This window comes from Cucumis melo, chromosome 12, assembly GCF_025177605.1.
Source record: "Cucumis melo cultivar AY chromosome 12, USDA_Cmelo_AY_1.0, whole genome shotgun sequence".
Classification (NCBI taxonomy): domain Eukaryota; kingdom Viridiplantae; phylum Streptophyta; class Magnoliopsida; order Cucurbitales; family Cucurbitaceae; genus Cucumis; species Cucumis melo.
The window spans coordinates 15,672,425-15,689,367 of record NC_066868.1 but is presented as its reverse complement, the minus strand read 5'-3'; the positions used below and the strand labels follow the sequence as shown (position 1 = coordinate 15,689,367).

General features: G+C 30.8%; 1 protein-coding gene and 1 long non-coding RNA gene across 4 annotated transcripts; both read left to right on the top strand.

The window, feature by feature from the left end:
• The first annotated feature begins 5,435 nt into the window (after window positions 1-5,435).
• Window positions 5,436-7,032, top strand: LOC103502204 (uncharacterized). Of its 3 annotated transcripts, XR_540486.3 has the most exons (4): window positions 5,467-5,687; window positions 5,835-6,053; window positions 6,163-6,441; window positions 6,844-7,032. It is a non-coding gene; the product is annotated as an uncharacterized LOC103502204 (long non-coding RNA). The 3 variants fall into 3 exon arrangements; XR_540487.3 differs by lacking the exon at window positions 6,844-7,032 and having other exon boundaries at window positions 5,436-5,687; window positions 6,205-6,612; XR_540485.3 differs by lacking the exon at window positions 6,844-7,032 and having other exon boundaries at window positions 6,163-6,612.
• A 5,091-nt stretch (window positions 7,033-12,123) lies between these two features.
• Window positions 12,124-12,985, top strand: LOC127144230 (uncharacterized). The gene has a single exon (XM_051079914.1). It carries the CDS (start codon window positions 12,187-12,189, stop codon window positions 12,898-12,900), a length of 714 nt encoding a protein of 237 aa, XP_050935871.1. The 5' UTR covers window positions 12,124-12,186; the 3' UTR covers window positions 12,901-12,985.
• Window positions 12,986-16,943: the final 3,958 nt, after the last annotated feature.

Sequence of the window (16,943 nt, the reverse complement as noted above, 5' to 3'; positions counted from 1 at the left end):
ACAGACCCTTAATGTGTATTATATACGCATTAAATTTTAACCTATAGTTTTAATATGAATCTAATTCACATTAAGTTAATATTTGAACTCATTCAAATATTTCATTCTCTCATATATTAATTTTGAATCATATACAAAATTAAATTTATATAATAAAGTTTAATTAAAATATAAACTTTATATTATAATGTATCACCATACATTATATTAATTCCATAAGTAAATTTGAACATTTTAAATTACAATAAATATATATTAATCTCATTACTCTTTGTGAGCTAGGAAGGGGACCAATGGACCACATACCAGGAGCTACAACAATATGAGATTAATTAGCTAAACTCATTAACCACATTAATCAATATTCGTTAGCTTTGTGTACACTCAGCTAAAGGCTTATAACTGAACTCTTCTCACAGTATATATACTTTTGTGCCCATGAATATAGACTAATAACAGTAAGTTAGTCTTTCGTAAGTGTCTACAACATCTGTAGATCAAATTACTATTTTACCCTTGGGTTACTTCAAGTTCTTAAAGACCCATGCTTCTCTAATGAACAACCCTTTTAGGGTTTAGAAATTTTTTGTCATTTTAAAATTTTTTAGCTAGCTCTTCATGTGTGGACAAACTCTTGAGCATCTGAGCTCGGGTTTTGTGAAATATTTGAATCTTATAGTGAATACTTGTGATTTTTCGATTTTCTATTATTGAATGAATGTATGAAAGCATGATTGTATTGAATGGTTAATTGCATTCAAAAGAAAGAAAATGCATGGATGTTCTTTCTTGCTTGTTTGGTGCCCTTCTTTGATAGTGTATGATACACTCATCCTATCTTAAGCTTTTACTTGATTTTGAATAGGTAAAAGAGCATTCAAATAATTTTGAGGTCCTTTAAGAAAATTTTTCTCGTTATCTCATGCATTAATGAATTCTTCACTAAGTCACAATGAACATGATCCTTTAGAAAAGAGTATTTGTGCTTAAATTTGCTTGTTGTCACTCAGAAAGGTCGATCAATCCATCGAGTCTACCTAGATGAATCCTAGAATAGGAAAAGGCTCAGCCGTAGCAAAGCAAAACATGCTACAAGGAAGGGGAAAAAAAAGAAGTATCTAAAGAAAGAAAAGAGTGGAAAAGCTACGCAAATTTGATCGAGGATCGTGTCTATAAGGAGAAATCCTTTCCATATAAGAGTAGAGGGAAAGCAAGCTTAGGGTACGTTTAACTCTTTCAAAGCATACCTAGTGTGTCAAAGTAATAAGGCCTTGCATCCATTAAAATATGATTTAATTTGAATAAAAATCCTTTAAAAAGATCCCTAATTAATTATCTTGCTCTTTGGAATATTTGATTGATTTTAAGCCTAAGCATGGACAAATTGTTAAGACTTGAGTTTCAATCCTAGCATATCTTTTGAACATCACTAAATTATGCATGAATGATTGAACTTTAATTTTTGCAATAATGTGTGATTTTCTTGCATGTTGTATGACTGAACATTGGCATATTTTATTTTGCTTACTTGATATGATCAAAATTAAAGTTGAAGGTATTTTATTAGGTTTATATTTGACATGATCTTAGTATCTAACTCTCCCCCATCACTCTATATTCACTAAATTCTCCTTTTTGTAGAAGATAATAAACTAGACATCACAACGAGCCCAACGCAATGAAAATCTCTTAAAACTTTAGAGGCATTTTGGTAATTTTGTGGAAGAGGCACCACCCCAGCGCTGCAGAACTGCACTTGAAGGCAGATGTATTGAAATGCTTGAGCATCATGACGCTCAAGTCAAGCACTGTAGTGCTCGTGTAGAAAAAGGTCAAGCGCCATGATGCTCTGAGATTCTCTAAAGCGAATTAGGATCGTGGTTGTTAATTGCCATTAGTCCCTTTAAAACCTCCTTTTCTTTTCACTTCTTTAATCATATCATTGAATCACTTTTTTTGTTAGTAAGCAAGAATTCTCGCAAGTTAGTGTAAAGCTCTCTCAAATTTGCTTCAAGAATGTCTATCTTTCTCCATCAAATCTCTTTTGCATCTTCAACCTACATGATGAGCTAAGGTAATTCTTAGAAAAATTGAGTGATTTTACTTTAATTCTATGAGATCCTTTGTATAACTTTGCATTCATAATTGATCTTGGTGCTTTTTCCTTTCTTGCTTTTTAATAAAAGATTCTTTAAAAGTAGGCTTGATCACCCTATAATTTTAGAATTTAACTCTAATTCTTAGATGTGTTAAACTCATTGTTAAAGCATGAATGTTGATAATCTTGGATTGAATTTGTTAGCATCACTTAGCATCTTATTGAATTTACATTTGATTGTTAATTTGAAAATGTCCCAATGAATATATTTAATGATAGAGATGTCACGTCCCGCTCTGTCCATTTTTATGACATAGAATGGAGACAAGATCGCCTAAGAATTTTACCCGATGTTCTCCACAAAGTAACATGTTGAACACCTAGTGAGCGAGATTAAATTAGTGAAGAATCTTAAGATGGAAAATGAGACTTTATTGATAAATTCAACGATGAGTACTTTAAGTACCAATTACATCACTCACTACAACCCCTTAAACCTGACTCAAAACAATACAAAGACTTCTTCGCCTAACTATTACATGTTATGTGAACAGATAGTGACCACTACTGAAATGATACGATCAAGGAGCAAGTAGGCGATCAAGACCGCAAGTTCAACGCTGGATGTCCTTCCCTACCTAGGGGGAAGGAGGATAAAACAAAATGTTTGAAAGGTTAGACTAAAATTTCTAGTGAGTGGGGTCTTTACTAATACATTTTGAGAATTCAAATTCACACTAACATGACATATATATTTTGTCCAGCATGCAATACTTTCAACAAATTGTACATCGTGAGGAAAATCGTCTCTTTTATTCTTTCATTGTGGGTCTTATCGCGTTGTATGCCTCTAGCATACCACATCATCAACTTGCAGAATCATTTTGTACCCCTTCCTCAGCTCAAGCATTTACCACATTCTTTTGTCAAGTTATAGCCATGTGGAGTGGTCTGACCGCATTTAGTAAGCTCCATCAATTCTACTATGCATAACGCGCCTTCGAATGCCAGATCACACATAGCAAGCAAAAAGCATCCCACACCAGATCACACAACAAGCATTGGGCATCCTATTCAAGATCACACAACATGAGTAGGGCATTCTATCCAAGATCATACAGCAAGAATAGAGTATTCTATTCTAGATTACATAGTAGGAATAGAGCATCTCATTCCAGATCACACAGCAAAAATGAGGCATTATATCGCATAAGGTTCAAGGGTTATTTTATTCAATCATTATTAAGTTTTCACACCTTCCTTAAACACATCATTTCATCACCTCATTCTAATATACAGTAAATCCTATTCATTTGTAAATCATATGCATTTTAAGACTTGAAAAGTACAAGGAAAATCATAAAAGTTACAGTCTCAATAGATGTACAATTTAGAAGCTTTCGAAATTTGAAAAGTTTTTGTAAGAGAAACCACTCACATTCAAAGTCAACTAGCTCCCCAACCTAGCTTCCTTTGCGCTTCATCGAGCTTGGGCTCATTTGGGTCTCAAAAATCTCCAAAAATCTTTCTAATTGTCTTTTATAGTCCTCTCTGATGAGTTTTCCCATATTGGAATGATTACCTTTTCCTGCGACGAGAGGTGACCCAATCTGGAAACGCCACGTCTCTTTATCTGATATTATCCTGAATTTGGATTGGATGACAAGCTCTAATCTATCATTAACCTACTGACATCTGGATCACATCGTTATTTCTAGGTGCACCCCAAACTTACCTTATTGTCCGTCGTGCACTTTTCTGGCGTAGTTCTTTCGTGAAGCTCATTCTACTTATTAGTAATCTCTTCGCATAGTATTCTTTTCGCAAGACTCTTATCATCTTGGTGGTATGTGTTCGGGGCCTCACAACTACTACCTCCTCATGGAAATTTCATCCTTGAAATTCAACAAATCGCTACGAAGAATTGTGGATACTTAGCTTTCATCATTTCTTCATTCTCCCAAGTGGCCTTCTCAACGCCATGATTGTTTCACAGAACCTTGACCATGGGAATCACTTTTCTTCTCAGTACTTATTATTTCCTTTATAGGATGCATAGAGGTCCCCCTCCTCATAAGCCAAGTTCTTTAGTATCTCCAGGGGTTGGTCTTGGAGGATATGGGAGGAATCTACCAGATATTTTCTTAGCATCAAGACATGAAAAACATTGTGGATCCTAGACAGTTCCATACGCAACTTCAACTTATGGCCACAAGCCTTACACGTACTAGAATCTTATAAGGTCCTATGTATCCTGGGCTCAGTTTTTCTTTCCTTCCAAATCTTATTACCCCCTGCCATGGTGATAATTTTAGGAAAAATTTGATTGTTTTTATGTTTTTTGTCGTCGTTGGATTAGCGCCCTGCGACGATTGTTGACGTAACTTTTCTGCATAACGTGGGCAATCTTTAAATTTTCTTTGATTATTTTTATGTGTTTTGTCGTCGCTGGACTAGCTTTGGTGCATAGACTTTCCTTTCCCCCACTTCTTCCCAGCAAACTGGCTTCCTGCAATGCCTCCCGTATAGAGCCTCGAAGGGAGTCATCCCAATGTTGGAATGATAATTGTTGTTGTAAGCGAATTCAATCAGAGATAGGTGCTCTTCCCAACTTCCCTTGAATAAAGGAAAAGGAAGTGAGGAAGGATTTAGCAAGAAGGCTACATCTGGTTTTAACCAAGGATCACAGTGGAACAATGATCGGAGTCCTTATAAAAATGAAGGATTTCATAATTTAGACTTATAATATGGATCAACTGATGCAAGACATATATTATTCATCAAAACACTTAAGGTTTGAATCTTCTATTATGTATACCCCGAACTCAAAAAAAAAAAAAATGAAAACCCACTAACTAGTATTGTGATGTATGATTTATACATTCAAATGATTGAAAAATATTTAGGTACATCATATGTCACACTAACTTTTATGCATCTCACTCAATTATTCAATTACAATTTGCCATCCAATAAATTTACAACAACAACAATTTTAAAAGCAGTTGCAATAGAGTGATTGCAACAATTACTTCTAGTGTTTAAGAGTGTCACAAAAAAGTAATACAAATACCTTTATTTAGTAGTATAACGTTTTAAAAAATGTTTTATCACATATACCACTCATTAGTTGCAAATAATTTCTTTTATGTGTTAAACATATTTTAATTTATACTTTGTAATTTTATTTTTCTAATAAAAAGAAATTGATATTATATTGATTAAAGTAAAATCTGATTTTACCATTTTTTATATATAAAAAAATATTTACCATTTGAATTTTAAAAGAGCTATTATATTCAAATTTTGAATTTTCCATATACATATATTTTAACAAAATAGATAAATGGTAAATGCTCCCTCTCTCGCTCTTTATTTTTAGACTATTCCGCTATCCTGTTCGTGGTCAAATTTACTTTCTTGTTTGATCTCCGCAAATTCCATCTCTCTCCACCGAATTCCTCTCTGTTTTTGCATCCCTCACCCTCTCCTTCAACCCTCTGCCGCCCAATTTCCAGCTTCTCGCTGCCGATCTCCTTCCTTAGTCTACCAAATGCTTCCCGAATCGCACGACACCATCTTTGCTCCGGTATGCTTCAATCTCTTCTCTTCTTTTCTTTTCTTCTTCTTTTTTTTTTTTTTTTTTTTTTGTTTAATTTCCTTCGATTATTGAGTCAACCAAATTAGCTCTAATTTCCTGAAATCGAAACCAATTCAATTTTACTCTCGCTTTCAGGAAAAATCATCGGACGGTCCTGAATCAGCCGATGACACCATTGGCCAAGCCGCTAGTTCTTCAAGTAATCAAGGTTTTCTTCAGTTTCCCAATAAAGATATCATTAGACGAATTGCAATCATTTCTACTGTTTCGGAACTGGCACTTTTCTCCTCAAGTTGATTGGATTTTGGTGTTTCTTTGAATGACTTAGTTGCTGCGGCTTTGCCTTATGAAGAGGTTTGGAAATTTGGAATCTAATAGTTCTAGCAATCTCTTTGTTTTACCTGATTATGATTTCAAATTCAAGTAATTATAGCTGATGATGAAAATTCATATGATGATTCAGGCTCTTTCAAATTGAAAGCTCACTATGTGGAGTTCTATGCAGATTGGTGTGAAGTTTGTATGGAATTGGCTCCAGATGCATACAAAGTTGAGCAACAGTTTGTGGAAATGTTTGTTCACAAGAATCTTTTATTGTTTGAACTCGAGGAAGGTAAATAAATCTTTGTTCTTCCAGGGACCATGTGAATTTTGTAATGCTTAATGTTGATAATACAAAGTGGGAGCAGGAGCTTGATGAGTTTGGTGTTGAGGGTATTCCACATTTTGCTTTTTTATTTAGGTAATAAAAAATCACGGCCCTACAACTTTTTATTTTATATTTGAATAGTTGGATCCTTGAATTTTTTTTGAGTTTTTAGTTTTTTAGGGACTTGGACTACTTCTTTCCTCACAAAGGATTGTAGAACATTTAATTGAATTCTAGTATTGAGCTACGTTTCCTTTATCCTTATTTTTCCTTTTTTTTTTTTTTATAACTTTATATAGAGTATAATATATTGTTATCATACAAAACACTGTAATATCTTCCTTTTCTCCTTTGGTTTGAGTTGTAAGTGTATTTGAGGTAAATTGAGACTTATAATCGTTCCTCAATTGGTTATCAAATTTAGTTAAAGTGATATTGTTAGTTTTTATATTTATAATGTAATAATAATGTTTTGTTTTATTCATTTGTTAATAGGGCAAAGAAACAATCATCAAGATATAAGATGTTAAAGTTCGGATGAGTTACTTGAACCTATTTTAAACTTTAAGACTTGTTGATGTTTAAGTAATTTTGATTACAAATTTCTTTTCATTCTCTTAATGATAGTTGGACAAATTTTGTATAAGTTATTGATATATTTTTATTTTATTAAATGATATATTATTTGTGATTGTTGATATTTTGTAATTTTAAGTTTGATTGTAGGTTGCATATATGGGAGGGTCATAATGACCCATATTTTTTTTACTTTTCAAAATTGTTACCGTTGATGGTTAAAAATGTAACGACTAAACTCTTTATACTAAACTGAGGTCATTACTAAAAAGAAACAATAACGATAGACACTTTCTTGAAACGAGGGAACACTAAATTTTTATTAAAAATGGAATATTAAAACACTAAAATATAGACGCGGAACCAAAATTTAGTCCCCATATGGCATGTCACGGATCCTTCTCTGTTGCTCGCCAGCTTTCCTCTACCTTTACCTTCGCCTGAAATATTAAACATAGAAAGAGTGAGTACTCAGTAAGGGACCCACTACTAGTCCCGCTAGGTGTCTGTTAACTTCTTATTAGAATCCTGTAAAGAAGTATCCCTGAACGGGCATGTTCCTGAACACGTGCAATCTGTGATCCCGTAGGAACAAATCTGGTCTTCGGTGAACCCAAAGGAACACCTAGGACAATCTGGTCTTTAGTGTACCCGAAGGAAACACTAAAACAATCGGGTTGCGAGTGATCTCATCGAATCACTTGAATCATGTCTATGTCAATGTCAGACTGGTGGTCCGTCAGACTACGCAGTCCTAAAAAGATGGTAATCTCGAAGGACACCCATGTGGGTATGACTCTAATAGACAAAGTTAACAGAACACCCTATCCATAGCATGTATCATATCATAGACATCATAACATGACATGAATATTAATCATAACGTCTTTAATCATGTGATTAATATATCATGCATCACCATAAACATCAACAATCGTCAACAACATACTGTCAGTCATTAACATAACCTCAGTCATCATCATCAATCAATATAATGACAGTCATTATCAATAGCATCAAGTTACGCATTTTAGCTACCATCAATGCATAATCATAATTACATGCTGTCTCTTAAATTTAGTTTGAAGGTGTAGTAGGAGAATCTCTTAGCCGGAGATTTTAGCCAAACAAGGTACTCCCTATCTAACAGTAAGAATTCTCCAATTAACTTGATCCTAATCATAAAAGAAAAACTTAGTATCTTAATTAATAATTAATGAAATTAGCAATTGGCTAACATCCAAAATTCTCCCAAATTAATTAACTTTCGAAAAAATTGGGGTTGAAACCAATTCAACCTGAAAAATCCAAAATTTAAATCTTAAAAAAATTAGCCAATTGAACCTTTAAAGAAACCTCAAATAGATCTAAAATTAAATTAATAAAATATTAATTTAATTTCATTACCAAGGTTACTCAGATGTAGGTTGAAAAATTCTCTTGTCCTTGATGGGAAAAAGTTCATCACTTTAAATCCTCAAGCTTCCAAAGAGACCAATCTTAATTATAACTGGTGAGGCGGCGACAGCAGATGGTAATCTTAATTATAACCGGTGGAATTGGATTTAATTAAGTATATATCCATATATATATACTCAATTAAATCCAATTCCACCAAAATTAACTTTTTCCTCCAAAATCTCAAATTAACTTAATTCCTCAATTAATTTAATCAATCAAATCTTTTCCAATAAATCATTTATAACTTCTAACATAAATTATGTTAACCCAACCATAACAACTCCACCCCATAATCAAAATTTATCTGTGTGCAGAATAATTAATTATCTTTCATAATAATTAATTATTATTTATCTTTATCTAAAATAATTGATTATCTTCCACAATAATTAATTATTATTTATCTTTCTCCAAAATAATTAATTATCTTGGAAGATAATATTTATCTTTCTCCAAAATAATTAATTATCTTCCACAATAATTAATTATTATTTATCTTTCTCCAAAATAATTATCCTTTTACAAATAATTATATTTTCCCAAAATATAATTATTTTACTTTTTCTTTCTTAATAAATATCCTTTCTCCAAAATACAATTATCGTTTCCTTAAATAATTATATTTCAACAAATATAATTATCTTTTCCTTTAACATAATAATTATATATATATTTCCACATATACATATAATTATTAAATCTCCAACAAACTTTCTACTCTACAATTTAATTAAATAACATCCATAATTATTTAATTAAATTCAACTCCAACAACACTAAAAAATCCACAACTTTACTTAATTCTCTTAATCTACCATTTAATCAAAAACTCAATAAACATCACATGTCAAAACCATTAATTAATTAAATATTCATCCAACAAATATTTAATTAATTTCAATTCCCACATAAATCAAATACTCATTAAATAAATTCAAAATAATGCCCAATAAATTAAATCTAATTAAACAAAATTAAGATAATTAACTCCAAAATTATCTTAATTTTAATTATATCTTAATTTTTGGGGCGTTACAAAAAACCATCAACAAAAGAGTTTGGTTGACAGTAAAAAAAAATGGTTAATGTAAGAATAATACTTGATAGGCAAAACAGGTCAATGAAAAAAATGGTTTTTCCATATTCTCGATAGGCAAAAGACAATAAAGTCTCCTTGACCATCAAGAAAGGGTTTGTGATGACTTGGTCTGGCAAGTTTTCTTGATGAGCTTTTTATTATACTTGATGGGCAAAAAACATCAAATTTATCTTTCTTTGATGGACAATACCATCAAAAAAATGGTTTTTTACGACATGTTATGGCCATCAAGAAAAATGGTTTTTTAGACGGGCTTTCTTGATGTCTGGGCAAAGATCATCAAGTTAGACATTTTTTGACATGCTTTGCACATCAAAAAAGGTCAAATTTGTAGTAGTGAACATACCATTTTTAGAGATACATAAGTGAGATGTATATCAATTACCGACGTATAGAAATGGTCTATCAACGATAATGAACACAAAAATGATGCGTAGCAACGATAGACATAAATAATAGTTTATCAATAAGAAAATCTTATCAATAATATGCAAATTAATGCTCTATCAATAAGATACGTGAAATATTTCTTTAGCAATTTACACAAAAAAAAATGTGGCTAATACATGCTAGGCATACTTAGGTGGTAAACCGTAATGAATGGTATATCAATGATAAATGGAAAAAAATGTTTAAGTGATAAAGGTTTATATAAAAGGAAAATTTTCATAAATATAACAAATTAAACGAGTAAAATATTTAGGACTCCTGTAACAAAATGAAAAAGCTCAAAGGCGGCCATTTTTAAAAAAATATTTCAAGTTTAATCTTAACTTTTCATCGTCTTTCTTCTCTTCTGCCTCTATTTTTTTTTCTTTCCAAACTGTTATTTGGTTTAAAAATCGTATATCAAATATAAATGATCTATTTTTTTTATTTTTTTCAAACTGTTATTTGGTTGTTCAAGATCGTGTACTAAATACAAAAAATCTTTAAAAAATGTCGTGTAACAAAGAATCTTACAAAAATTATTAGCCAAATCTAAACAATTATGTAAAAAAAATAAACGATCGTGTAACCAAAACTAAATGATCATGTACCAAAAAAATCTTGAAAAAAATTGTTTAGCCAAATCTAAAAAGATCGTATAACTAAATCCAAATGATCGTGTAGCAAACAATCGTGAAAAAAAAAATCGTTTAGATTTAGCTATCAAAATTCAAACCATCAAATCAAAATGATCGTATACCAAACAATGGCCAAATTTAAATCAACAATAGCTAAATTTAAATAATCGTGTACCAAATATATTACGCGTGTTGTTAATGTGCATGGTTGACGGAACATTTTTTGTATTTTCCATTGTGGGTCTGTGGACTTTTTCCATTTTTGAAATTGTTCAATACTGTGTAAATATTTTACCGCTTTGTTATATTTTTAAAACTATTTATCGTGATAGAAGCCTATCATTAGCAAATTATTAAATGGTTATTCTTTGATGATAGATAAAGAAATTTTTCAAAATTTCATGAGAACAAATTTAGCAGAGGCCAAAACAATTAAAAAGGGGTTGTTTTGAAATATAACAAAAAGAAATCAAAATATTTACCAATATAACAAAATGTCATTGTTGTTGTTTTTTTTTTTTTTTTGGTGATATAGTTTATAAATGGTAATATTTTGGTATATGTGGTAAACATTTTTAATCGTATTAAATAATATAAGAAAAAAAATAAGTAAAGGAGAATCGGATAACGCAAGGGGGGAGGGGGTGAAATAAAGCAAATGGTTGATTTTGGCAATGAAATAAAGCAACGATTGGGACGCTTAGAGCGATGAGAGCAATTATGCAACAATTCTTTTGTGTTGGTTCCCTTTTTTCATGGGATCCGACCAAAAGAAAATTTTCTAACAAACCAAACGAGCTCAAACGAAAATAAATCAAATAAAACTCTATTTATGTTAATTTTCATAATTATAATAAAATACCAAAATCTTCTGTTCTTTTTCTTTCTTTGTTTCTCCATCTTTTTTTTTTCCTTATAGTTTCTCTTCTAGAATATTGAGTTTGTTTATATGTTCTAAATGATCGTTTAAATTTGAAGCATTTTTTCCGTCATGAAAAAGAACTACACAATCATATATCATTTACTTCACGATTGTGTATCATGATCGTTTAGAAAAAGAATTACAAGTACGCGTGTGGTCGATTAATGACGTGTTGATTGGGTTTTTTTTTTTTGTATTTCTCATCATGAACTTATGAGTTTTTTTTTTCTCAAAATTATTTTATATAATATAAATATTTTGGGGGTTTGTTATAGTTTTTAAAAAAACTAAATTTATAACCTCTAAAAACCCTAATTTGAGTATTTCAAATAATAATAATAAAAACCCTAACTTGAATTTATTTACAAATCCACGTGTCCCCTTCACCTTTTTCCCCCAACACTTAATTTCATAGGGAAAACCCAGAAGCTTCGAGCCCTCGTCTCTCTCTCTCTCTTTTTGTCTCCATTTTCTCATAATTTTCTGGTTGCCCAAAATACCATTTTCCCTCTATTGTGTCCCGACATGTCCCATATGTCATTTTAGTAATTTCAAGTCATGAAATGAACTCCTCAAAACATGGGCATGGGAAGTGCTTTAATAAGGACCACTATATAAGGAACAGAATATGTGTAGCTAGCTCTACAAAATTAAAACCATACCCCCACCCAAAAACCTCTCATTTTCGTTTTTGTGATTAATTCCATTTCTATATGGAACAACTCTCAATTGAAAGCAGCTTGAATCTTAATAATCATGATGATATATTTACAACATCATCATCATCAAAGAATTGCAGCAGCAAAGTTGAATGGTTGAAAAGGATGGTGAAGCTGATTGTGTTTTGTTTTGTTTTAGGGTTGTTTTTTTCTGTCTTCTCTTTATTTCCCCATTCCTTTAGTGTCTACTTTTCAACTTTCCTCTTCTCCATTCTAAACCATGCCATGGAAAGAAAATACATGTTCTTAATTTGTAATATTGGAATTCTGTTTCTTCTTGCCACTTCCTCTGTTTCTTCTTCTTCCTCTTCTTTTGGGAATTATTGTTCATTTCCCCATTCCCATCATAATCATCATGACAACTTATTTGAACATGATGTTATGGCCGCTGCTGCCATTGATGAAGAATCTGATTCTGACCAGGCTCAAGAAGAGGAGGAAGAAGAAGAAGAAGAAGAAGAAGAAGAAGAAGAAAAGGAAGAAGGAATAATTTGTAGAGGTGAATTATTAGTGGAAGAATTAGAAGAAGATGAAGAAGGGTGTTTTACAGATGAGGCTGAAGAAGAAGATCAAAAAGAAGGAAAAAGGAGAGAATTAGAGATAGTGGTGAGTACAGAAGAATTGAACAAGAAAATTGAAGACTTTATTAGAAAAATGAAGGAGGAAATGAGGATTGAAGCAGCTCAAACTCACCTCATTGCTGTGTAATTTGATCAAGTTAAATATTGCCTAATTATATCAATATTAATTATGTCAATATATTTGTGCTCTAATAAACTTTTTCTTTTATATATACAGTTTTTTTAATTCTCTTCCCAGTTAAACTGTGTTTAAATATGAAATCAAAACTCTCTCATTATTATTCAACTATACATATATTTAGATTGATATTTTTACTCATAAAAACAAACAATTTGATCTTATAACTTTAAATTTTAATGTAATAGTAATGATCCTTTTATCATCACATAATTAATACCATATCAAGTTATGTCATGCTCTTCTTCACGTTGGTTAAATTATAAAAATATCTACAATTTTAAAATTAATTCTTAAATTACCAAATGATTCAAAAGTTTAGCGTAGGAAAATAATTTTATATCGTTTAACATTAATTGATTTTTAAATTTATCAATAAGAGTTTGGTTCAACTTACATTTGATAATAACAATAAGATTTGTGTTTGAAATATCACTTATTGTAATTATATATTATATAAAAAGAAAAATTAATCTTAAAAAGTTGAAGTTTGTTTTAAAATAATTATTGCAGAGGTTTACAGTTCAATTTTCAAGCAAAAGGTTATTGTGCCTATTTACAAATAACTTTCACATGATATTTAATTTGTTTGAATCAACCTGTTTTCTTCATTTTAATTTGACTCCTCCAAACTTCTTTTTTCCCTTTCCTTTGTGATCTTTTCCTTTAATTCTCAGTCCTCAAAGTTATTTTTCGTGTGTATATAAATTTGTTCTTATAAGAAAACATATATATGCTGTCACAAAAATTTCATCCATAAACATAATCATAAAGATCTCAATGGAAATGTTTTGAGACAAACTTCAACTTCAAAGGTGTTAACAAACCCTAAACCTTGAGGGGTCGTTTGGGGGAAGGGTTGGGTTATGGGGGTTAGGGTTATGATAAACCTAGGATTATAATAAGATGTGTTTGGGGGAAGGGTTATGAAGGAAGTGTTATGATAAGATGTGTTTGGGGGAAGTGTTATGAAGGAAGTGTTATGATACTGTTGTGAAGAAGGATTAAGAAAACGTTGAAAAAGGATTAAGAAGTGTTGAAGAAGGGTTGAGGAAGGGTTAAGGAGTTAAAACTAGGATTACATAATCCTTCCCCCAAACGGGGGTTGGATTACATAACCCTAACCCTAACCCCATAATCCAACCATTCCCCCAAACGCCCCTGAGGGTTATGAAGGTATAACCACTCCAAGAAAAAGTTCGATCTTTTCTCCTAATAATCCACAATAGAGTCGAGAAAAAGATTATATATCTGAAAAATATACATGTCGATGATCTATATATACATCTTTGGGAGATTTAAATATTGTTTACCCGACATTATAAACAACGTATTAAAGAGAGAAATAATACTTCTGATGCTTGCAAACATTTTTTAGAATGCATGTGATTTTCTGAAGCCACTTTTACGTTCTTGTCGATAATCTGGTCTAATCTTTTTTTTTTTTTAACTATATATTTTTTGTCAAAAGATACAGTCGTTTCCAAAATCGATGGATAGAAAACATTGAGAATAAACGTTTTAAAAACCGACCTTCCTGAATTATTATTATTTGAACCACATGAGTCATGGAAGAAGCTTAGTTGGATTACTATTTACATTTACATATATAAATGTTCATCTATTTGATTAATTATTTTTTTAAGACAAAATTAACAACCCTTGTGAATTAGTTGAAAGAAACCAAGGAAAGGAATCGAAGAAAAGCAAATTTACCATAATGGAGAGAGAAGAGAGAATTTTTATTATTATTTGAAAACTATAATCAAAGTGTTATCATTTCGTGGGTTGACAAACATCCCCCAACAATACAACAATTTTAATTATATCTAATTTCTTTCATTTTAAAAAAATACACCACTTTGGAAATTAAACTATCAAATGAATTTTTCTTTTTCTTTTCTTTTCTTTTCTTTTCTTTTCTTTTCTTTTCTTTAAAAAAAACAGATTATGGTGCGATGAAAATTAAGGACAAGAAATGAGTTCATAAACTTAAAAGAAACATGCATTTTTGTAATTATGTACATGAGGTCTTTTATAAATATTACGAATCGGCAAAATAAGTATACTACATAGAACAATTTTGAAAATAGGAAAAATCTACAAACCCATGATGTAAAATACCAAAATTACCCTAGTTAATACTTGATCAATCAATCACACGCGCGATATATGATTGTGTAGATTTTAATACACGATCTTGGGTATACCATGTCCCAAGATTTCCCTGGAATGAAAGAATTTATTTCTTTAATTCATTCGATGTCAGACATATAATGCACTAAGATGGTCTAAGATGAAAAACAGAAGTGTAGGTCTACACGATCTTATACTTCATTTTAAACTATGGCTTTCAAATTTAAACGATAATGTAGATCATGGACACACGATCGCAAGCCTTAGTTGCACCGAGATGCCCCTCAGATGAAAGAATCCTGCCTTTAATTCATTCGATATCGAGTATACAATGCCCCAAGATGCCCCGAGATGAAAGAATTCTTCCTTTAGTTATTGGATCTCAGGCCTTAATTAGTGGGGCATCGAGATGAGAATTTTGCCTCTATTTTATTCGATCTCGAGCGTACATTACCTCGAGATGTCCTAAGATGAAAGACTTCTATCTTTAGTTATTCCATATCGGACCTTAATTGCATCAAGATGACCTGTGATTAATAAATCGTAAAAAAGACATAAATTACAATGGCATATATGAAATTTTATGAAAATTAAAAAAGGATCGTGCATTATGGATTTTTTTTATTTTGTTATGCGGGTCGTAAATATTTTTTTGATTTTGTTACATTTACGTAAATTACTCTATGTTTATTATAATAATAAATTATATAACTTTTTTTTGAAGAATAAATTAATAATATTTCGAAGTACCAATGTTACAAAACCTATTACAATTTGGTGCGAAATCAATTTAAAAACATTGATTAAGCCTAAACATTCGATTGATTACCTACCACAAATTTTATTCTATAAATATATTACACATAAATATATTACACAATACGTAGGAACAGAGTTGACTAGAGTTGACTGAAATTATGTACATAAAACGAACATTTTCAAATACAGTAAAATAAATTAAAATATTTACAAAATAATTTTATCAATTATATTATTTATCGAATCTGAAATTTTACAAGTATTTTGTTAATTTTTTTTATTTTGACATATGTTAGTCGAATTATCGATCCAATTGTGAATTAATAATTAATGTTTTAACTAATAAAATAAAATTTATGGGTCTTTTCAATAATATAACAAAGCGACAAATTATTTACACTCTATAGAACAATTTCAGAAAACGAAAAAGCCTACAGGTTCACAATGCGAAATACAAAAATACTCCAATAAACGTGTGATTAATCGTCCGTACGTGCCCGATTAATGTTAATAAATAATTATTAGACGTCATCGTGTAGAATAATATATAATTGATACACGATCTTGTAAATTAACAAATATATAAATGATCAAAAAATAAATGCTAAAGAATAACGAAAGACTTTAGATATAAACGATCGTGTAGATTATCTTTAACGATTATCTCATATGTGCTTCTGATCATGAAGGTATAAATTGAAAACGATCACATATACGATCTTGTACATAACCATATATATAAACAATAAAGTAATAAACAGAAAAAGATGGCGAAAAAGTTTAGACATAGACGATTATGTAGAGTAGCTTCAACAATCGTATATGTAAGTATAAACGATCATTTAGAGAAACTAGCTTCAATAACTCATAATTACAAAAATATCATCAAAATCAATGGGCTATAAAAAGGTGAATGAACTTGCTCTGACTTTTTATCTTCTTTACAATCTTTTATCTTCTTCACTACTTTTTCGTCCATCATCTTCCTCGTCAATCGTTTATATCCTCGTAACTAATTTAACAGAACTATCTCGATTTATCACGATCTGTCTCGCATACAAAAAGGTCTGAATCTATATTCATTTCGATCTATCTAT

Coding starts and splice junctions, on each gene's coding strand:
- LOC127144230 (XM_051079914.1), top strand. CDS start 12,187: ATGGAACAACTCTCAATTGAAAGCAGCTTGAATCTTAATAATCATGAT.